The sequence below is a fragment of the Plectropomus leopardus genome, chromosome 15 (assembly GCF_008729295.1).
Source record: "Plectropomus leopardus isolate mb chromosome 15, YSFRI_Pleo_2.0, whole genome shotgun sequence".
Lineage (NCBI taxonomy): Eukaryota > Metazoa > Chordata > Actinopteri > Perciformes > Serranidae > Plectropomus > Plectropomus leopardus.
The window spans coordinates 13,524,207-13,547,338 of record NC_056477.1 but is presented as its reverse complement, the minus strand read 5'-3'; the positions used below and the strand labels follow the sequence as shown (position 1 = coordinate 13,547,338).

Below are 23,132 nucleotides of genomic sequence, written 5' to 3'. Positions count from 1 at the left end.
AGAAGGTAATGGGCCCCCGATTTCAGCCGTCTGTCTGTACGCTGAGTCGCTTATTGGCAGAGAGCTCTCCGTCTGTCTGTGTTTAGGAGGAAAGCTCATTAAAGTGTTCTGAGGGCAATAGGGGATCAGTGCTAAGACAGGTGACTGCTTGATAAGACTGTTGTTGTAACTGTTGCTGTTGTTGTTGCGCTCCGTGCTGCTGCTCTTTAAATACACTGAGGCGTGCGAAAGAAACAAGACCGTGAAGAAAAGCTCATACTCTCTCTTCATTAACAGGATGCACAAAACCTTATTAAATTACTCCAAATTGGGTGCACTACAGTTGTAACGCTGAGATGTGAGTGACATCTGTCAGCTAATTTTGGTTTGTGGTCTTTGGACGACTAATTTGCTCCCTACAGATGACCAGTGAGTTGGCCACCTCTGATAGGGTATATAATATATACAAGCTTGCAGAGCAAAAAAGATGATTTTTGTTAGTGTAAATAATAAATATAGTTGGCTTTTAGTGTATATATGAATATAGTGTGCTCCTGTGGATAAAGTCTGCTGGTTGTAACTACTTTGCAGTTTTTTAAATATTCTGACTAGCAGACTTATAAGTCATGTTATGTGTCAGGTGATGATGACATTAATCCGTTTTTGAATGTTTTCTTTCTGTACATGCAAACACTGGGAGGAAAACCTTTGAAAATTTTTTTGTTTTTTATATTAGTCCTAAAACAAACAATACAAATTCAGATTTTGTGTTTTTTTTTCTTCAAATTATTAATGTTAAAGTTTACTCAATTAAAAAATAACAGCAATGGGGCATCCAGTGGCCTTTGTCCTGTCCATTAAAGGCTAAAAGTCCCTAAAAATAATAAAAAAAAATAAGAACAAAACTTCATGTAAAAGTAGGACACGTTTTTGATTCTGTGGGCTCATTTTAGGTTATCCAAGTGATAAGGTGCTGCACAGATTTCCTTGTAAATTTTGCCAAAACAATAACAATTTCTTTGTTAAATATTTCTGGAGACTGAACTGTAATTGGTTATTTTCTATTTCCTGACAAAGTACCAATGTATAATTTAAATTTGAATAAACATTTTATTTAAAAAACTTTACTCAATAATTGGTTGATCAACGATCAACAAACATGTTATGTCCATTTGAATTTGATGTATTAAATTAGGCAGCTTGACAGTAAATTCCGAGGATGCTCAAGATCCACTCCTGATGAAAAAGCATTAAGACAGGAACCAGTAAAGGCTCTGATTTGTTTTGTTTTTTTGCGTTGCACTTATATGCAGTTTTACAAGACTGTTATTGAATGTCTCATAATAAAGCTGTCTGCCATGATAAAATGTGGTTAAAAAAAAGCTGTATTAAAAAAATGACCTCAGTTTTTGGCTCTGTAGTGCCGTGTGCAGCAGGGAGCGTCTTGCTGCTGATGGAGCTTTGTTTGCGGAGATATGAGTTCTGCCACAGGTTAGGAGGTCCAGACAGGCTGTGAGCTCGGAGGCACACTATTACCCTCTGATTCATAGGTGTGGTAAGCGATGCCGACACAAACCGAGCCCCAGTTGAAATAGAAATCAATCTTTGCCCTTAACACACATATACAGTACATACACATACACCAACACACCAGTGCCCTTGAATGGATGAAAGTCCTGTTTGTTCGAGCAATAATAGAAAATAGAGTCAACCTTCAGGGTATAGCTGAATAGATAGAGGTTGGTGGTTCTAAGCAGCAAGAACATCACAAGGACAACAACGTCATTCTGAGGAACGTCGCAGTATAGTGCAAGCATGAGACACTATTCCCTTTTTATTTATGTGGAACATTGGGAATATTTATTTAGTAATATCGAAATGATTAAGGACCTTGTTTTTTCCATTTTTGTCACATACATCCATCTGAAAATATATTTAATCATTGTTTGACATCATTATGAGAACACCAAACACAGCACACAGCCACAGCATATCCCCCCTCCAAAGGGGAAAAAACAAAACAAAACAAAAAGCACATATATGGAAGAGACTCGGTCCACAAATATGAAGAAATATCAGCTGCATATAGAAATAGTTCAGTTTGCTCTGTAAAATTGCAAACTAAATAAATCACACTAACCCTTAAAGGAAGAGATTGTTAACAAAAGACAGAATAGGCTCCCAAGTTTTGTTAAAATTATCAGGGCACCCCTATGCTTCATTTTCATATGGCCATTTTTTAAAGGTCTTTGTCTTTAATGCTCCACGTGTATACTCATATGATAACCCCCCATTCACATGTACATTGGGCTGTTGTATAAAATGGTAGAAATTGGCCTCAGGTGATTGTGCCACTGACTATACAGGCTGATGTCATTCAAGCATGTTGCTTTTTTTTCCATTCCACCTACTTTCTGGTAGGATAAAATGGCAACCCCCCTCTGGAAAAAATATTGTAGGTTAGAGTCTGGGTCAAAACACATCTCGTTCATTTACTGTACTGTATGTTTAATGATCTCATTAAACAGAGAATCAGAGACTTTCTGCAGGTAAGGTGTGTAAACTGTGATTTCCGTCCTCACGCTGCTTTTAGCTTCTTTTTTTGTGTCAGCAATCACATTGAAGGGCATTTGTCTGGTTTTGTTAAATGGACCAATTTGAAGCGTTTCCCTTCCAGTCAGACCTCATTTGCATAGAAAACAAGAATGTGAGCCTGTGTGTATCACCATAGTAACTAGCCATCTCTAGAAAAAAAACAACATAAATTACACATGTCAAGAATTAAACGACCAATTATTACATGTGCACATGAATGTGATTTGCATGTGTGTGGTACGTAATGACTTTCCTACACAATTATTTGTTAAATTTATACCCTCCATCTGCATTAATTATGTTGTCTCTTATTTTGTTCTCATAGTCTCTGTGTCCAAGGCCATAAATCTTTCTAATGTGTGGTTTCTGTGGTGATTACAGGGCAATTATCTGTACTGACAGTGAAATACAGTAGAAGCAAAGATCAGCATGAGAGGCGAGGAGCTTCCTGTCAGAGAGGGAGAGCCTGATTGACAGCTGCTTACCTTGTTTAGGTTGAATTACGAGGCCTCACAGACAGGAGCAGAGTTTGTTGCAGGGTACAAATTCCAATGATGTGGTTTCTGCCATTTCTTTGGGTTTCTAAGAGTAATGGAGAGTGCAGAAAAAAAATTATGATATTGATTTCTGAGGTCTGAAACTGCTGTGGTGCCATTTATTGCTCAGCCATGTAGTAAACTAAGTGAAAACTGTGGTTAGTGTTATTTTGTTTGTTCTCCCGACTGTTAAAGCTCCCACAACCTTCAGCCGCCAAACAACTACATCTACAGGGAATAGAGATTCAGTGGTACATTAGTTCATTTTCTGTGCTCTTTAGCCAAGCTTTTTACACCAGAGATGATCTGATGAAAAACTGTCATTCAGGTTCTTTTATTATATAGTCTACATCTTTAGTATGCCCTCATTCAAGCCACTGAGTTTTATCATCTTAATGTCAGCAGATAATAGATGTGCAAAGACGTTACGGATGACAAGCGCAGACCTTTCAATCTCCCACAATTCACTGCGTCGTCTATTTTTAACCCAAACCACTGGGGCTTGAAATGTTGTATCAATGGAAGAGGTGCAGTACAGCATTATGAATTGACAGGACAGTACATTCAAGATTTATTTTTTTCATTTTCCCTCCAGTCGTGAGGAAGTAACACTAATGCAGAAGTGTCTTTATTCTGTCCTCTTTTGTTTGAGCAAAGAGACATGAAAGAATGTACGTCTTAGACAGCGTGCGCTGGCAGGCTTACATTATGCTTTTTCATATCGTCGTGTTATTGTTTCTCTTCGCGTCACCAGTGGGACAAAAAGCTCTCTTGGAGTGCAGCCATTTTGAGGAATGAGTTTTCTGTCCTGTTGTGCATATTGGTGTGCTGTCCAGCGGTGATGCAGAGAGATGCAAACTGTTTAGCTTGTCATTTTGTGTGCTGACATTGTTGATGTCATGTATTTAGTCCAGTGTCAACAAATTGTCTAATCACACGCTGGCCTGCGGTGCTCAAAAGGCTTGGCACAGAGGGGCAGCGCAGGGCTGGTAGTAATTTTTTAGATGAACAAACTTTTCAATGACATTAATAGTGTTGGTATCCATGGTGAGACCAATGATCACGCAGTCATGTCGTGCTGGACTTTGGATACTTTGGACTTTTGGCCTGACTGACCTCAGTCTCACAGTTTCTTGTTGCACAGTGCTGATAAACTGGTTTCCTAAAAAATCATTTTTCATTTCTGAGCATCAACTTTGTTAGTAGTATCAACTACTGTATACCACTTGTGCAGCTTTGCTATGCAGCTACCCAGCCTTTGTAAATATAATGGATAAATTATTCTGATAGCCTTGACATGTATGTAGCAGATTGCATTCTAGGCTGTACCTGTGTAATCCCTAAAATAAACACATGGCAGCCTAGGTAAGCTTTAAACCTCTGGATCAACAGGATTTGGCCCGTAGAGTCCCATTATCTCAAATCAGGAAATTCCTCTTTACTTTTGCACTTTGAGCTATATGTTTGCCTATAATATGTTAGGATACACAAGATCTAACTTACACAGGCTCCACCCTCTACTGGACTGAAGAGGGTATAGGATGGCAGATAGGGTCATGTGCTTCCATATGTACTCTGGGGTCGGCACATATTCAGGTACGCATGTTGTGATAGTCTGGTTATGTATATGCAATTTTAAGATGGTGAATGTGTGCTCGTGATTGGAGGAGTGTGTGTTCATAGTGGCAATGCTTGTTGTTGCAGCACTTCAGAGCTGCCTACTGTTATAACTACTGTATTTCCACAATTAAAAACACATACTCATTGTCAACAGCAAATAGTTCACAGTAAAATACCTTGTGTCAACAGATGAAGAGATTCTGTTAGAATCTCAACTTTTCTGTCTTACAGAAAAGTTGAGGGCTTTTATTTTGAAGCAGAAACGGGAAAGGTTAACTGTGACAGATAAAGACATTGAAAGTGTAGTAAAAGGTGGTATACAGTCAATATAATTATCAAAGACTATTTTCACTATTGTTGCTGAAAACCACGTGCATCATGCAGAAGACATGGAAAAGCCTCTGTTTCTCTAATTGTGGTTGTTAGGATATTACCTTTTGTTGACGTGTGTTGTGTATTGAGTAGACTGAAAATAGCAAGACAGCCTGCTGAATGTAGCGAATTCGCCAGTCGGCGGGGCATCAATATCGTCATATACTGTATACCCAGTTAAAATTCCAATAAGGTATGAAAAAAATGGATACTGCCGAAGCCTATTTACAGTAGTAACCTTCATTGTAAACAATACCAGAATACATTTACGTATTGTAATTACATTGCAAATCTAACTGTAGGGATTTCATTGTTGCAGAGATACATCACCCAGGTCACATGTCACTTTATGTCCTGACAATAATTAGACTGTACCATTGATTCTATAGGGTTCAGCAGGTGTGACCTATACACAGAAATAACAGCTTTTCTCCACATGGCATTTGTTCAGATTCAGCCTTGCACCTGTGTATGTGTGCATGCACATTAGCATGTGAAGAGGCTCCCTTTTCTTCCTCGCTCTTCCCTCTTGCTGTGACCCAGTGTAGCTCTGTAACCCAGGGACACTGGGTAACTGTACCGGCATTAAAATAGCAAACAGGGGGAACAGAGCATGTTATGAGATTCACTAGTTTCACGTCTCCCTGGGTGAGGCTATAAATAGCCTCTCACACTGGAATAGAGTTTTCCCCAGCGATGCGGACGAAAGCCAGAGGAACAGCTGCGCTTAAGCCAAGTCCTGTTAGATCAGCAGAGTCACATGGGCATGCTCCTGTCTCTCTCTCTTGTCTTTTCTTTCTGTCTCGCTCTCTGCAGTCCCCCACTCTCACTTTCCATTTCTCTTGCTCCCAATCTGTCCCGCTGTCTGTCTTTCACCCATTTGTTTATCTCCCTGTCTTGCAGTATCTTTGTCTCTCTGTCACTGTCCTTCCCCATCTCTGTCTGTCTGTTCTGCGTTTGCTCAGTTCCCCGTCTGTCTCTTGATATCTTGTAATTTGTGTCTCTGTCATTATCTCTGCCCCCCTTGCTTTATCGTGCTGTCACTCTATCTTCTTTGCTCCTTCTGACTTTTTGTTTGAGTGTGTGTTCATATTTGCCTCCATAGTCTCTGTGTGTTTGTCCCTGTCCTGTAGATTTCTCACTGGCTGTCCCTCTCTTTGTCCTTTTTCCTGTGTCATGTATTATCTGTCTTTCTCATTATTACCATGCCTCCCATGTGTGCTCTGTTAATTGGTACAATCCTAATATTAACAGCCTTCATCTGTGTTGTTATAAAAAGGTTTTTGAATTAGGAAGTTGAACTACATACCTTTTTTTGAAAATAAATCTTAGCATATGTTAAAATGACACTATTCACATGAATGACTCTTTAAAGTGTTTATACTTTGCTAAATGCCGTATGTACCTTAAAAGAGAGTTGCATACAGTTTCTTATATTGCATTTGTGTTTTTACTTAATTAGAAGAAGGTAAATTCCTGCATGCAGTCAACACAAATCGAGTTGTGTTATCAAAAATATGAATACATGTATGCAACAACAATCAAAATGTGAGTCAGGTCAACTGGACCAAAGACAATAAAACTCATTACTGTTCATGTTGGAAAGGCAAACAAAAGTTCAAAAACAGGATATTAATAGGTCAAACAAGAACCAGTGCAATGATACTAACTAGAAGTCATTTTTTCATTCTCTCCATTTAATAGTCATTATACATTAACGGGATAGTTCAGCTTTTTTGAGGTGGGGTTGTATGAGGTACTTAACCATAGTCAGTGTATTGCATGCAGTAAATGTCTTTCAGCATGCCCCCAGTTTGGAGTGCTGACACGGAAGTTAAGCAATGTACTGCTGTGGAAAGGGGCAGTAGCAAAATGTATTTTAGCCATTTTAAAAAAGTCCCTCCTACAAAATCTATAACAGTTTAAATGTTCACAGCTTTAATTATTCCAACAGGCTTTGTTTTTGTCGAAATGGCTTTTGCTTAGCTCCTGTGTTGAACTCATGTCCACCTTTCCAAACTGGGGGTGTGCTGACTGCTATCTACTGTATGTAATATACTGACTTTGAATAAGTACCACATACAACCTCACCTAAAAACATCTGACTATCCCTTTAGATGACAATTTTATTCATGGCTAATTTGGCCAAACCAGTGGTGGCTACTGGTGGCAAGTATGGTTTAATACTACTGCAAGCACTCCTTGAGCTTATCTCTTCAGGGAAATGACACCAAATTCCCTCTTTTTTATATAAAAGTCAGTCAGTAATACAGCAGTGCACAGTTTAAGTTGATAACCTTGCTTCGAAGTTGGAGGTGTGCAGCCTGTCGCCTGCAGTCCTTTAGCTCACTGTGGCTGTTCCCTGCAACATTTAAAACAGCTGACAAAAAATGCTGAAAATGGTCTTCATCTTGTTTTGTAGAGGCATTTTTGATGAACAATCGCTGTCGGTGCTAATCTCAGTGACAAATACATTGCGTTTCCTGTGACTGCTTCACAAACCCGTGTTTCGCAAGTCAAACACTTTAAGTGTGAACTAGCAGCAGTCGAAAATGTTTGCTCTGCATTAGCAGTTACTGAGTGCAGCTCTGATATGGCTGTGGAAATCTGAACAGGCTGATATCAAAGAGATAAAATTAAAAACACTAACGCTGAATTACATACATGCACTGTTGTCTGTTTGATTCCCTCAAATGGTGATAGGCAATTTAAATTCAGCTCGGAAATGGCGGACTCCGCCACTAACAATCAAATCCACTATATAGAGGTTATTGCTGAATGCATAAACATTAATTGGCTATAAATAATGGGGTTGCATACTGAAATCTGGTGCCCACATGGCAATGGCCTCTGTACAACCACTACCTCCCGGACTGATTCATAACATAGATTTTCTTCTGAGTAGCGAGACAGAAAGTGGGGAGAAAGTAGAGCGGGTGTGCTTTGTTAGTCTCCCAGGCGGTGGACCAACTCTGACAGTCTCAGCCACTCTTAACAGATAATAGAGAAATGTCTGTCTGGAGTTAATGAGGCATTTACAAATCCCAAATTAAAATGTATTTTGCTGTTAGTAGTCCTGTAACTGTTACTTAGTGTTAAATTACTGTAGATGGGTTCTGTTTTATTTATAAAGTGAATTATTAATCATGTTTGTATTCATCTGTATTTTTATATTTCAGGTTACTGTTAAGTATACCTTAACAGTATAAAGTTAAAATTAGCATTTGCAATAAAAAAAAAGCTTTTCTTTAGTGTCATCCATTTTATGCCTTTTTTTTAAAGTAATAGTTTTAAAAATGTCATTTTTGCACTGGTATCATAAAAAAACCCCAAATGTTACCCAATCATAATTACTATAAAAATCCTAACAATAAATGGTATAAAATGGTTAACTTTCTGAAAATATTAGGGACTGTAACTTCAAACACAAAAATGAAGCATTTTTTTTCAATGGACGTAGAGCTGACAAGATGTCGGAGATCACTGCCTGATCTTGTATGACTTTATTCTCCTACGCACCTGTCCACCAGGTGTGTTTTCACTTTGATATGATGTTTATTTAAAAATCTTTTCATCATATCACCCCCCCCCTTTTGCGTTTAGCTATAAACACATTTACCGACCCTTGCTGCTCCCTCGCCCACCCCCTCTGTCTGCCTGTCTCTCTGTCCCTCAGTCTCTCCCTCAGTTTGACATCACAGGTGTGTATATATAGCCAGCAGATGGATTCTCCCGTGGCAGGCTGCTTCAGTGCTTCTCTCTCCCTCGGCTCAGGCCCACTGCTGGCCACTCAAATGAACTAGAAGCAATTCCTTGTTTACATTGTCTCTTCCGATCTGCCCAACCATCAGTTTGTTACTGCACCCATTATTCATGTGTTCCCCTCTGCCACACGCACACACAGTAAAACATTACTGCTGCTCAACATGTTCTTATAGCCTCCATGTTCGGGGGTGTACCAGGGAGAATTGCTTTTCCCGTTTTAACCTGGCATCTGTGGAGGACACAGAGTCCACATTATATGTCTTCTTTGTGTCTTAAAATCTAAATGATGCTGTTTAAAAAAATCTGATTCATGAGGACGTTGTTATTTGGTGTTTCCATGCTGTGACGTCGCACGAGCAAACCTGTCAGTTAGCAGTATTTGTTTACCACAAGCTTGTTGTGACAGGACTAATGTCTGAAGGCGTAATTTGACGAAAATAAGTAGCAAGGAGAGCTAGGAACAGGTACTGCTAATGTGAGACATGACTTTAGTGACATACAGTAGTTCTAGTGTGATGTGGTGTGTTCCCACTGCAGTAGCCTATATGTGTGTGGAGTGTGAAGTTGGTGGGGCCCTCTGGCTAAGAACTAACTGCTGAGCACGGACTAGCACATACTACGCCACCACGACATGCCTGGAGTGCTATCGAGCAGGCACACAGCCAATCAGAGTGAAACCTTAGACATCCCTGTGCGCTGTGACCCGCATGCATACACACTTTGCCGAGTATTTGCAGCATGTGACAGGCGAGATGCATGCTGGCTACGTAGTCAAGAGAGTACTGAAGAACTATGGACGCGGGGTTGTGGGTGGTTGAGAGTTCAAGAAAAGACAGAATCTTAGTCATGCACCCTACATATTTAGTTATATATGCATGTTTAACTATTCACAGCTTACCGTATTGTACAGCTTTCAGGCAACAGGGTCTCATTTAAGATTTAGTGATCTGAGCTTGAACATTGAAACATAGATGTTGTTTTCATACAGTAAGCGTTTTGAACAAACACAGGCTTTAAGCCAGGAGACCAATGTTTGTGCAAGTACCAGTGCTGTTTAAGCTTAAATTCAATGCTGTTTTAACGTAACATAATGTAACTTATGTCTGTCTGTCCCCTACTGACATCACTCATGTTACTTACTTATTTTAACCCAAAACATGCTGTTTATTCTAAACCTAACTAGGTAGCTTTCTTGCCTGAAGGCTTTGACACACCAAGCTGACGGTGACCATCAACTCATGTTGGGTCAATGGCGCACTGGTCCCTGATGAGGTGCCTGATGGCCTCCCAACCATTTTCTAATTCCCAATAAAAATAAAATGTGATTCATACTGGAAATTGTTTTTGTACTTTTATTATAAATAAGGTGCCAGGGTGCATAACTCAGCATCGAAACAGGGCTTGTTTTTAAGTGCCAGTGCAGGATACTCTCTTGATACTTGTCCTAAAATCCTAGAATGTTCTAAAATCTGAAAAATGTCCTAAAAACCTAGAAATATCCTAAAATCCAAGAAATGTCAAAAAATCCTAGAAATGTTCAAAAATCCTAGGAACATGGCATTTTGCAAAACGGGGCCCCAAGCAAAGCAAGATGATCAAGACTAATTTCACATAGTGACAGGGGATTTGAAAGTGGTTACTTGCAAGAAGGGGAATAATTTTATCCTAAAATTAGCAGCAAATGGCAGATTTATGCATACAGTTTACATTGTACAGAGTGGAAGATGATTAACATGCATTAGTGCAGACACAGCACTAAACTCTGCACCACTCTGTATCTGCATCAGGCTAATATCTTTTTAGATCCTTGTCTTCTTCTTTCACTTCTTTTGTCTTCATTTCTTACTTTTTCCTGGTGGGGCTTAATGGGTTTGTGGGACATACACACCCTTTAATTTAGTCCTAAAATTTCAGAGTAGTAGTCTGCTTCCAGTTAATGGCAGCTGCCATTTATAATTGGGCTCTGATTTCAAAGATAAAACTGAATGCTTCAAATCACACTCATGATAGGTACTGTAAAAGTTTGGGAGTCTCCTAACACTAAGCTATTTAACGAGTATATGAAGCAGAGGTAACTGAATTATCTACGGCAGTGCTGAGAGGCCCGACGGCAGGAGCAGATAATGATCTTATGACTAAGTCAGGCTTTTTTAGGGCCACTTTATTGGCATTGTTATGGGGTAGGAATCAAATTAGGAAAATGGCAGCTGTGTCCATGCCATATCATTATGAAATGTAATCCAATTTGACCAGACAATCCTCTTGAAATGGACAGAGCACTCTCTTGGGCTCATCTGTAATAGCACTGCTCTTTAGCCCTGCAGAAATACTCAAGTTGCAGTCTGGTTTGTTTTTGTGTTGCATGTGGGCATGTACAGTATTGGTCACCTCAGTGGCTGCTTGGCCTTTTGGTTGCGTACTCTTTTCCTGGAATGAAATGTGTCTTGTGTAACAAAAACAAACTCGCTGTACACAGAAATCATTTTTTTGTTTTGTTTTGCGTCATCGTTTTTGAATGTTATGTACAGGGGTCATGCAAACAAACCGTAGCAATGTGAAATGTGCAGTACTGAGAAAAAAATTTTGCTTTGTTGACATGGCACATAATTCTCTTTGATGGCTACTTGTCGGATGTCACTTTGAGGAGGGACATTGTAAAACGCGTTCCAAGTGCTGCATGTGTGACCTGCTGTAATATGAGCCTGGAAAGGAGCAATGGGCCGCCATTAAGAGGGTTGAAAGTTGTTGCAATTCCAGGGATTCTCTGCGGACGCCATTTGCTGGGCCTAACCCTGTGATTTTATAAGGCTGACGATGACACATACAAACCTTTACTCTGTGTCTTTGTGCGTGTAATTGTAGGATAATGTTGCCTCAAAGGCTGTTAAAGACAAGGAAATCCAGTCATTCCCTTTTCTGCCAGGATGACAGGGAAGCTGATTGCCTGCTTGTGTCAAATCAGGAATGAGTGACTAGCTGGAGAGCAACAGCTGCATGCAGCGACGGTGCCAAGCAAAGCATGTCAATGAACTGCCATGCAACCCTGCTCACTCAGTCGGACACTAGAAGTAACGTTGAAAGGCCTGCATGAGAATAATGGTTTTACTCTCTCAACCCTGCAGAACAATTAACTTAAAGAGCCATATGTGCATAACGGGGAGAGTGACTCCATTCTGTCGTTCTCTAACACACACATGCACTTAAACTCATTCAAACACACATATTCAACATATAGCAGATGGATGCCATCATGGCGTGATGGCTGCAAATGCATTCCTTTGTTTTTGCCCTCAGAGGTTGTAGCTTGTCATGAATGTGGACATGCATGAGCTCAGGAGCACTGAAGCCTTAGCTGTCCACTTAACAGGACATTGCTTTACAATAGGAGCTGATATCTGTAAATGGGGGGGGCCAATCGACATAATAGTTGTTATTCTTTCTCTATACTGTTCCATGTTAAGAACAACTGTTAAAATGTGCTTTGGAAAAACTGTTTGATTGTGGTCATGCCAATAAAGTCTCCTTGAATTGAATTGAATTGACTGAACTAAACTTAGGTTGATGTTTAGCACTGAATAACACACATTGCAGCAGGAAGAGTAGAGGAGAACTGACAGAGCATGCAGGTCCAAGTGGACCTTAACAACTTTATCTTTAAGGATTTTTCCAAAAGAGAATGAAATTGCCTCTTGATTTATTTTATATATACATATACTAGTTACATTATACCAGGTATTTTTTTTTTCCATTTGGTAGCTGTTTAGATCTTGTTTTGTTTGTTTTTTCTTGCTGTACTATTTATGTTTTATACAGAATCTGAATCTCACTCTGATTAACTGTAAGTGTTTGCAAAAATAAAGAATTGAGGGATAATTTTTTTCTAGTTTTTACTGAATATTTGAAGGCAAACTGTTCCGTTTCTGCTAATATATGAAACTAAAATGCTTATTTTGTTGCAATTGAACATTCAAGAAATTAATATGTTCTATATTCAATGTTCTGTGATATTGTCATTGCAAAAATCCCCTGAAATAATGACAATGATAATCATAATAAAAAAAAGTGATAATATTTTGGGGCCATATTGCCCACCCCTATCTGTGATGGTGTCGTTGGGCCACTATAGGTTTTTTAAAAAAAAACTGGAGGAGAGGTTAATAATCTAAGAAGATCAGAAAAAACTCAAACTTTCTTATGTTAAATTGTAAATTTACAAGAAGATACTCTCTAACGTTACAGTTGGAAATTTACAAGAAAAAAAAATCACAATTTTTTTTTCACCACCAAGTCATGAATTAATGAGAAAAATGCCCTCAGGGCTTTCTGCAAGAGAGCCGACCATATCTCTGTTTTTATCTTTAATATGCTCCATCTCCTCACACAGATTATTATTTTTCTTCCAGGAGGCTCAAAAGGTGATCAATCCCGCCAACAATCCGGCAGCAGACAGACCAAAGGGTGATGAGAAGGAGGAGGCCCCGGTCAGCGAGGTGGGATGGATGACTTCCGTCAAAGACTGGGCTGGCGTCATGATCTCCGCACAGACACTCACTGGCAGAGTTCTGGTAGGCTGTCCCTCATTTAATGGATATAAATGTCTCAAAACCTAAATCCAGACTCCAATCCATTAGCACCTTTTTTTGACACAAATCATTTGCTCAACCCGCAATTAGATAAGTGCAGTTTGGTCTTTCCTCAGGCCAGCAGGCTGCAACTGGTTTTCACACCCAAGTTGGCTTTCAGATGAATCTACTGTATAATCCACTGCCATGTACACATTTACTCACCTGTTCTATACAGGTCCCACCGGAGACATACTGTAGGGATATTAATTTGATCCCCACAGAAGCTAGCGGATGCTCAGTCCTCGCTGAATCGCAGTCGGCTATTTGGCTGGCACCGTCCAGCCTTCTTTCTGCTGCAATGGCCTATGTGTGGCACGCTGTAACTCACTCTGCAGTGCCTCTGCCAGCTGAACCAATGAGTGTGTGTGTGTGTGTGTGTGTGGATTTGTGTGTGTGCGCAAGCTTGTGTGTATGTGATGGGGAGATTTATTTGTCAAGTATGAGAGGTAGCATGGTGTTTGTGCAGTAGGTAAGAGGCTGTCACTGTGGCTTTTCTCTCGATATGAATTACAGTCCCTCTCCCCCGCTGACCCTCCTTTCTTTAGCTTTATCCCTCACTCTGCACCCAGAATCTCTCCTGCGCTCTACAACTCTTTGCCAAATCCTGAAGTATCTGCAGCTCTTACTCATATATATAATGCTGTGCAGCTGTTCATCCTGTTGAGTTTTCATTTTTCAATATAATCACAGCTAAGTCTGTCCATCGATCGTCACAAAGAAAATTGTCTCAGTGATCGAATTGGCTGATGTGTGTAATGCCAAGCGACTTAAATGACCTCGGGATACATATTCTGTTTGAACTGCTTGTGATAAGGACACAGTTCTCGGTTGTACAAACACACTGTGAACATTTGATTCAGTCTCAAAAATGTCTCCTCTGCCTTGTGCTGCTTCATGCAACTGCACCAAAATTCATAATTAAAATTAAAAAGCACTTTTCTGTCAGCAGCTCATGTTCTCTTTCCCTCAGCTGAGCAAGATGTCTTCCACGCTAGCTCCGCTGAGCAGCATCCTGCCTTTAACTAGTAGCCTTGTTCTATTAGCTGCACAGTGTTTAATTAGAACTGGGGCCCATTAAAGTCATTTACAGCATGGGCGGATTAAGAGGGAATAGGTCCCTGGGCAGAGATATGCAAAGTGCCCTACCACCCCTCACAGGAACAAGAGTACAGACTTTGTGGTCATTTTGTGTCTCCTTGTGGTCATTTTGTGTCTCCTTGTGGTGCTTTGTGTCTCTTTGAGGTAATTTTGTGTCTCTACCTGGTCGATATGTGTTAATTTGACATTAGACATGTTGGAAGTAAAGGCCAGGGGTATCCCCTGACACTGCAAGGCCTGCTCGGAAATCCATCCATAATTTCTTGTCATGTCCATACGTACTTGAATGGATTGACAGGACCTTTTTTTATTTCCCTGTCAGTGTTTGCATCTTCTCATTGAGATACTGTAAGATATTGAGAGTCTCTGCATCAGTTGTCCCGCAACAGCAGCTTTTTATTATTTTTTTGGGTTGTTGGTCCATCTGTCCGTCTGCCCGTCCATCCATCCGGTCTGTTCTTGTGAACGCAAGAGCACCTTGAGGGAATATCTTCAAATTTGGCTCAAACATTTGAGTGGACCATAGGATTAACTGATTAGATTTTGGTGTTCAAAGGTAAAGGTCACTGTGACCTTGCAGTCATCTCATTCTTTTGAATGCAATATCTTAAGAAAACCTTGAGGGACCTTAAATTTGGCACAAACGTCCACTTGGACACAAGAACGAAGGGATTAGAAGGTCAAGGTCATGGTGACCTTATAAAACATGTTTTTGACCATAACTCAAGAATTCATGTGCTCAGATTTCACACAAATGTCTAATAGCATATGATGATGAAGTTCTGGCATTTTATTTCCAAGAAGTTAAGGTCAACTTCACTGTAACATCATAATGTTCTGTAAAAACACTTTTTTGGTCAAGAACAGAAAGGGATTGAATTGATGACACTAATCTTGTATGGATCTGCTGTGCTGCTGAGGTTAAGATGTGTGTGAAGCATCCATGTTGTCACAGACATGGATGTAAACTGTAAATGCAACTTGACTATTGCGCAGAGGCTTATGACCTGCATGCATGGCTGTATTTCTTTTTACTTCCTGTTTATCTGAGAAATTTAGGGTGTGGTTTATGCCAGGACATGCACAGACTGTGCATTAACAATGTGTGCTCATTTACATATTGTATAAGAGTTTCTTACACCAGCTGTAGATTGGGAACATTCTTATTTATCTATTCTCAGCTCTGTCTTGTCTAGCTCTCCTTTTGCATCCAAACTTGCGTCAGAGTATTAACAGCAGCATGTCTGTCTTGCACAGACTTCCTCTGTGCATCTGTGCACTGAATGAAGCAGCGGTGGGAGTCAGGAGAGAGATGGATCCAAACTAAAATACTAACACTGTCATTGTTAATGTTTGCTGGAATGTGACAGTTTCTTCACGCCTGGCGAGAATAGCTGGGAGTTGAGAAGGATTCAGGCCCTTCATGGCAAAGAAGATGAAGAATCCTGAAGGGAGCTGTCAATTTACTAAATGAGCCGCTCTTTCATCACTTCCCCACTCGCACAGCTTCGCTGGCATGGACACAGCTCCTTCTCGCTTTCATCTTCTGCTCTGACTGAGTGCTCCCAATCTGCCCTGTATGTATATGTGTGTTTGTGTGTGTGTATGGGAGAGAGAGAGCAAAGAAATGTAGAGACAGACACACTGACAGAGAGACAGACGGACAGATGGAGAGTGAAACACAGAGTGGTTGTGAGAGTGAGTGAGAAATACGACACTGGCTGCTTTAAAGGGGTTTCTAGGCGTAGAGATATCCCGGTGTATCACCTACTGTGATTTGTTCTACTTCTGGTGGGGCTGATAATTCTGCCCAGCAGGCTGTGTTTGCTTACGTGCTCAGTCTAATGACATGCAGGACGATATTGTGTACAGTACTCCGTGTAGGTGAATGAGCATGTGGGTGGAATGTGTACATTTGTGGATGCTTGCATGCTAGTATTTCTCCACTTATACAGTACATGTATGACAGCTCGTGTAACTGCCAAAGTGTGCTTGTGTGTATACGTGTATGTGTGTGTGAGCCTGTGTGTGTGTGTGTGTGTGTGTGTGGGTGGGTGATTTTGTGGGACTCTTGCTCTCCCATCAGTGCTTCACTGCAGATCAAAAATTGCGATGAGTATCCGTGTACACAGAACCTGGCTGGTAACCATGGCAACTGCCGTGTAGTGGCGCTCAGTCATCTGACATTAGGGGGGTGTCTGCCTGGGCAGAGCAGAGCAGAAATAACACACACACACACACACACACATAGACACACAGGTAGGATTAAAGCTTGATACAGGCTCCATTCTATCCAGGTGGAAGAGCCAAAGCCAAAGCAGATTGAGACGGATAGCCTCTGGTAGGCAGAACAGCAGAGCCCTCCATCTCCGTTCATTTGTTTGCCTTGATGACTTCACTGCCAGGGAAAGATCAAGTGTACCCCCAGGCTTATTGAATCACCAGACAAATTTAAATCCACCCGTGGCAGCAGCCTGGCCCTGGAGTCCCCCCATATTGTATCCTCACGCTGGGTCGAATGACGAGAACCGTTTTGTTATTGAAGCCCAATGTGACTTTGCGTAACTACTTTGCTCTGATAAGAAAATAATTGAATGAGCACACGTCCACCTACACCGCATAACCATTAACCCTTTGAAATCTAAGGAAATGGGTTTGATTACTTTAAAAACACGGGAAAAAGTTGCAAGTTAAGAGTCACAAGAAAAGGTAATTTTCAGGTAATTTTCTTGTCATCTTTACCTTATTTCTTGCAGTTTGTGGGACATGACATTTACAAGTTGCTCAGTGACTTTTTAGCCATGTTGTCAAAAGAAATGAATTTGCTCAGGCTTCAAAGCTTTAAATACATGTGAAAGGCGCCTGAATGCAACCCAAGAAAACCGATGTCCTTCCAGGTTTCAAAGGGTTAAGATGAGACATGTACTGCCTGCTAATCAATCGGGTCATTAGCGATCCTGTTGTAAAGAAGTACCATCTAGCAGCTATCGGCTGCAAGAGCAGAAAGCTATTACAGCTCATGTAATAACAGTAAACAAAGAGCAGCAGGTGTGTGTGAGAATGTATGTGTACATCACTGCGCCTTCACAAGAGACAAAGGTGCTGATAATATGTTGTTTCCTCAGACTGATCGTATGTCAGAGTTCCCTGTCGTCGTGTGATCATAGCCTCTGTAACCTACATGCATGAGCCTCACACACACACACACACACACACACACACACACACACACACACACACACGGGGCCATATATCCAATTTCGATTAGGCTCCATGTCACCTTATGTGCCTTATAAAATACCAGGGGAAATGATTGATGCTGCGCCAGCCAGTGTTGCTGCTCTGGGTCTTTAGCTTTTTGTATCACCCATCACCTTTATAATATCACCTTATCAAATATTTATCGCCTCACTCACACATGACCTGCCTCAGTGTGGTTTTCAGTTGACACTGAGCGCGGGGTCAAAGGGAAAAACATGAGGGGTAATGAACTTAAACATAATAGAGCAGCGTGTGCACCATGTATCAAGACTGAGTCTTCACTGCAGCGGCCCGGGTTTGAATCCAGCGTGTGCCCTTTGCTGCATGTCTTCCCCTCTCTCTCCAGCCTTTTCTGTCTCTCTCCAAGCTCTAGCTATCCAGTAGGGATGCACCCATTTTGAAATTCTGGGTTGATATGTTTAAAATAACAGTTTTGGCTGATAACTGATATGGACACCTATGTTTATATTGTTGTTTATTTATTTTTATTATTATTATTATTATTATTTTTATTCATTCCCCCTTTTGTGTCAAGGAAACAAAGGAGTCTACACTATAAAAATGGCTGAATTGCTTAAACCCATTCAGAAGCACTTTCACAAGCATTTAAACCTTTGAAACTTAGAAAATTGGTTTGATTTCTTTCAAAATGTCCCGCAAATTGCAAAAAAAACTAGTGCAAGGTAACAAGAAAATTACCTGAAATCTAGCTGTGTTTGTAGTATTACATATTCTTAATAAACTAAAGAAAAATGTAAAAAAAAAACATATTTCTAATTCTGTAAATAATTGTAAATGATTGTAATAACTTTAAATAGTTATAATTAAAAATTATTTGTAATATGATATTATAATTTTAATATTTAAATATAATTAGATATTTCAAATTGTGTAATTTTTGTAGCACTTTCTTAAGATACTTTTCCTGTTTGTTTTCCTCTTTTTCTTTTTTGTGCTTATTTAACTTTTTTTTTTTAGTAATTTCTTGCTAATTTTTGGGACATTTCGTGCTAAGTTGCTTATTGCCTTCTTCCCGTGTTTTTGAAAGAAATCAAGTCAAAGAGAAAAAAGCAGGTAATGCAGTCATCAAATAAAAAAAGATGAATTAAAACAGATTTTCTAACAGTATCAGAATCAGAATCAGAAATACTATATCGATCCCCAAAGGGAAATTGCATAATCACTTCCAAATATTTTAAGATGATTTTAAAAGAAGTTTTTGGAAATTGATTTATAGGTGCAGAAGTCATTCTGTGGGGACTTATGCGGAGCAGGAAGCAACTAAGCGACCAAGTGCCAGCTGCAGCTTAAGGAGGAAGTGTCTCTGCGAGCCCCGCGAGACAGCTGTCCACACAAAGGCGCTGCATGTGTTACATACATAGGTGAAACGTGGAGCACCTCTGATCTGACAGTGGATGGCTCATTGCTCTCTTGACAACCGTATCACCCCAGTTGCTTTGTAGAAAGACCTCATTAAGCACTCAAGGGTACAATGTCCGAGAAAATGACTAGTTGGACAGCTGGAAATGTGAGTGGGTTGAATTCTTCTGCCGCATTACCACAGCGTCTGATCTAATTGATTCCTGCATTAATGCTACAATAACAACGTATATAATACCATAATGTCCAAAGAAAACAGCGAGGATTATAACCTATGACTGTAGATTCGCCCTATCGCTCTGTGCAGTAGATTTGCACGGCATGGTGGGTCCAGAAATAGGTCAGCCCTGCCATCTTTCTTAATGGGATCTTGGGTGGCAACCAGGGACCATCTGTTCGCATGGTCCGCTCCCTAAACCCTGTGGTCATCCCTCTGCCTACCCATCCGCCCACACACTGCATAGCACTCTGCATATTGACCCTTATCATCTGCAAATACAACACATCTGTCCATCTCTGCAGTGGAGTGACAGCACATGCATTCTAACTGCAATTGTAACAAACCCAGCGCACTACATCTGTTTTGAAAACCGATTCTGCAGTGGAGCTTTTGACAGGAAGCACACTTTCTACCTGTGGTTACCCCTCACTTATCCTATTTTCTCCATTTTTCTATCTCATGTGTAAGGGCAGTTGCTTATAGTGTGTGTCTTGGCAGGAAACAAGGTGAGATTGTACAAAATGTGTAAGGACACTGTGGGTACGTTCTATTGTGTTTCCACGAGTCCTCAAACATCCTGTTGTGGAGAAAATAAGTGTGAACGTGCTCTCTCACACCCCCTGTGACTTCCTGCACAGAGAACAGCTGTCATTCACGATGTTCTATTTTTCAGACTGGCATTGTTTATGTTGGTGCAGTGTGTATGTACCCCTTTGTAAAAGTACAGTTTCATACTGACAGTCCTTTGGACTTGCATAAGCATATTTATGTGTTTTTTACAGCAGCCGTTGGGTATTGCCAGAGTCTGTTTGCATCCCTGAGTTTACCCATGAACGTATGTGTCTGCGTCTGATGTGTTTGCCTGAGTAGATACAGTATGTTTCTCCATGCTGTGTGTGTGTTGTGCGCTTGTGCAAGGCAATGTGTTCTGCATGCATGAATGTGTCAATGCATGTCTGTGTGTGTCTGTTTGGGCTGGCTAATTACGCTTTCCCGTCGAGTGTGTGGAACTAATTTATTACTGTCAGTAAACTCCTCAGCGTGGTTACAGCTGTCAACACAGCACCATCTCCCACATCATGTTCCACCGTAACAATAGCCTCATCCCTTTGCATAGAAGCAGCAAAGTGTGTGTGTGTGTATATATATATATATATGCAATACAGATTTTCCTGGAGATCAATCTGTGCTCCCATTCACACAGACCCGGTGCCGGAAGTTCTCCCAGAAATCCCTGGATTTCACACACACAGTCTTCATGTATGAAAGGAGCTTAAGTGTCCTCATATGCATTCAGTAGGATAAACTATCTTGCCAATTATACTGCAAGATTGCATGAGCTAAGATTTTACTACATAGTGTTTTATCCATCCTCGGGGAGCAGTAAGTGTTGCGCATGAATAAGGAAGCTGAACAACAAACACATCCTCCCACTCACATACAGACACATATGCAGGTGTACACCCTGAACTTAGACTGACTGATATGGTTGAAATTACCATCATAATATTTCTAATGATATTTTTGCATATTAGTAAACACCATGATATGGCTAAATATATAAAATCATATAAATAATCAAACTTTTGTTCAAAACAGTAAACTATGTTTTACTGTTTTGCAATGCATGGGTCCAAACTCTGTATATACAACAGAAAATTGCACAACAATATCAATATGATCAAATATTCATGATTCTGCTGAAAGTCAAAAATCAAAAATCGGCATTTTGAATCATCACCCAGCTCTACCCTGCAAACATAGACAGATATACACACATATGTGCACACAAACACTCAGTTCCCATAGTGTCTGTCAAAGGTTCCGTCTTAGAAAGCGCCTGTCATGTTGACATGAGAAGTGAACAATCGACAGCCGCAGATATCATCTCTCTCCAGATTTTGTCACACTCTTCACAACCCAATTTCTCTGTAAATTAATATCAGTGGACACGGACAAATCTATAAATTTTTCACCTCTGTGCTTCAGCATTTGGTGACATGACACTTTGCTCCAGCAGTGTGTTCCTTTATAATGAAACTCAATTTCTGAGCCAGTTTGCTCCTATTCCCTTAACTCAAACTCGGTACCCTCTGAAGCCTCCAGGCTGTCTCTTTGCCTCCCTCCCATTTCTCCCCGTTGTTGACTTTAGCTAGCTGAGCAGCTTATTCATTTCGTCATTTGCCGTAATTTATCAGTTCAGTCGATTGCAATCCAATTGGCATTGACTTAAATCCTCTGAACGGTGATGAATAGCTGTTTATGCTGGAGGGACCATGGGGGACAACCAGTGCAGCAGAGAGTGAGGTAGAGGGAGCACGAAGCGAAAAATGGGTGTGGAGCCAGCCAAAGTTGACAGAATATATGCATGTACCAGCACAATAATCCAACAAGGCTGTCTGAGGATGAGGTATTAACAAAAATGGTTTGTATAGAGAGCATAAATAATTTCCTTTAAAATATGAAATCAAAGTATTAGATCAGGATAACTATAGAGGTTTGTTACAGAGAGTCAGTGGTGGGTGTGGCCATGCATATAAATATTTCTTGGCATTGATTTAGTCAGGGCTTGGTTTTGAGCCATCCTTGCTGCAAGACTCCAGTGATAGAAATGCTGGTAGTTTTTTTCTTCAGTCGCTCCATCACTTTGGTCAAGACTGAAATATCTCATCAGCTATTGGATAGATTTGATTTGATTTTTTTGACTTTGATTCTTTGATTCTTCCTCTAGTGTTATTAATAGGTCAAAATGTGAATTTTTCCAATTCTTTGGTGAATGACCAAGTGCCTGCAAAACTACTGGCACTCCCATCAGCCTCGGCTATCTGTTGTGTTTAGTGCTAACAAGCAACTGCTATTGTTGTGCAAGTTCACTCTTCACAAGAGCTAGCTCAAAGTTCAGTTCACACATTAAAATTAACTAGTTTCTGTTTTCTGTTCTTTAAGAGAAATCAAATCTTGTGATCATTCATTTGCAGATATTTTCCAAAATTGGTGGGATGCTTCAAATTCTTTGCCTATGTGGGTGATGTCTTGTTTTTTCGGAACTGGTAGAAACAATTTGAGATTATTTCTGTCAGTATTAGGCTTGGGCGGTATCACAGTATTACAGTATACTAGGGTATTTAATAATCCCTAAGGTATTTTTTCAATACCGTCATGAATATAGGCTCACCTCTTTATATTAAAGTCATTGTATGTAGTGCACAGCATGCACCAACCAATTCTGTTGATTTTGAATGAAGTATGTCTTATGGTGATTCAATAAAGCCTCATCAGTCTGCCGTGACACAGAAAGAGTTAAATTCAAAAGGTGTACAGTTGTATATGAACTGGCTTTAGCAGCACTGGTTGCTGCATTTTTTGCTGGTGCTGTGCTGTGTGTTGCGTCAGCATGCTGGTTGCCTTAAATCCTTTTGTGCTGTAAAATGAGTATCACAAAAGGAAACAACACTCACATCCAAGTTCATAAATTGCAAACTGATGAGTTTAGTTCACTGTTCACCAAAAATATGAGCATGTTAAATGAATGAGCTAAAAGAGCCTGTTCATGCACAACACTGGCAACTGTTACCATGCTGACAGGCTAAACCAAAATGGGGAACATAGTTAACATGATACCTGTGAAAAAATTATCATGTTAGCATTGTCATAGTGAGCATGGTGGCATGATTAAGTTGA

General features: G+C 40.3%; 1 protein-coding gene across 12 annotated transcripts in view; it reads left to right on the top strand.

Moving 5' to 3' along the window:
• Window positions 1-23,132, top strand: part of kcnma1a (potassium large conductance calcium-activated channel, subfamily M, alpha member 1a) — a 173,163-nt gene that overhangs the window by 34,380 nt on the left and 115,651 nt on the right. For all 12 annotated transcript variants that reach the window (XM_042502562.1, XM_042502561.1, XM_042502555.1 and 9 more), the window contains exon 2: window positions 13,271-13,432. In XM_042502562.1, coding sequence (XP_042358496.1) covers window positions 13,271-13,432 — 162 coding nt within the window. The remainder of the gene's footprint in view (window positions 1-13,270; window positions 13,433-23,132) is intronic.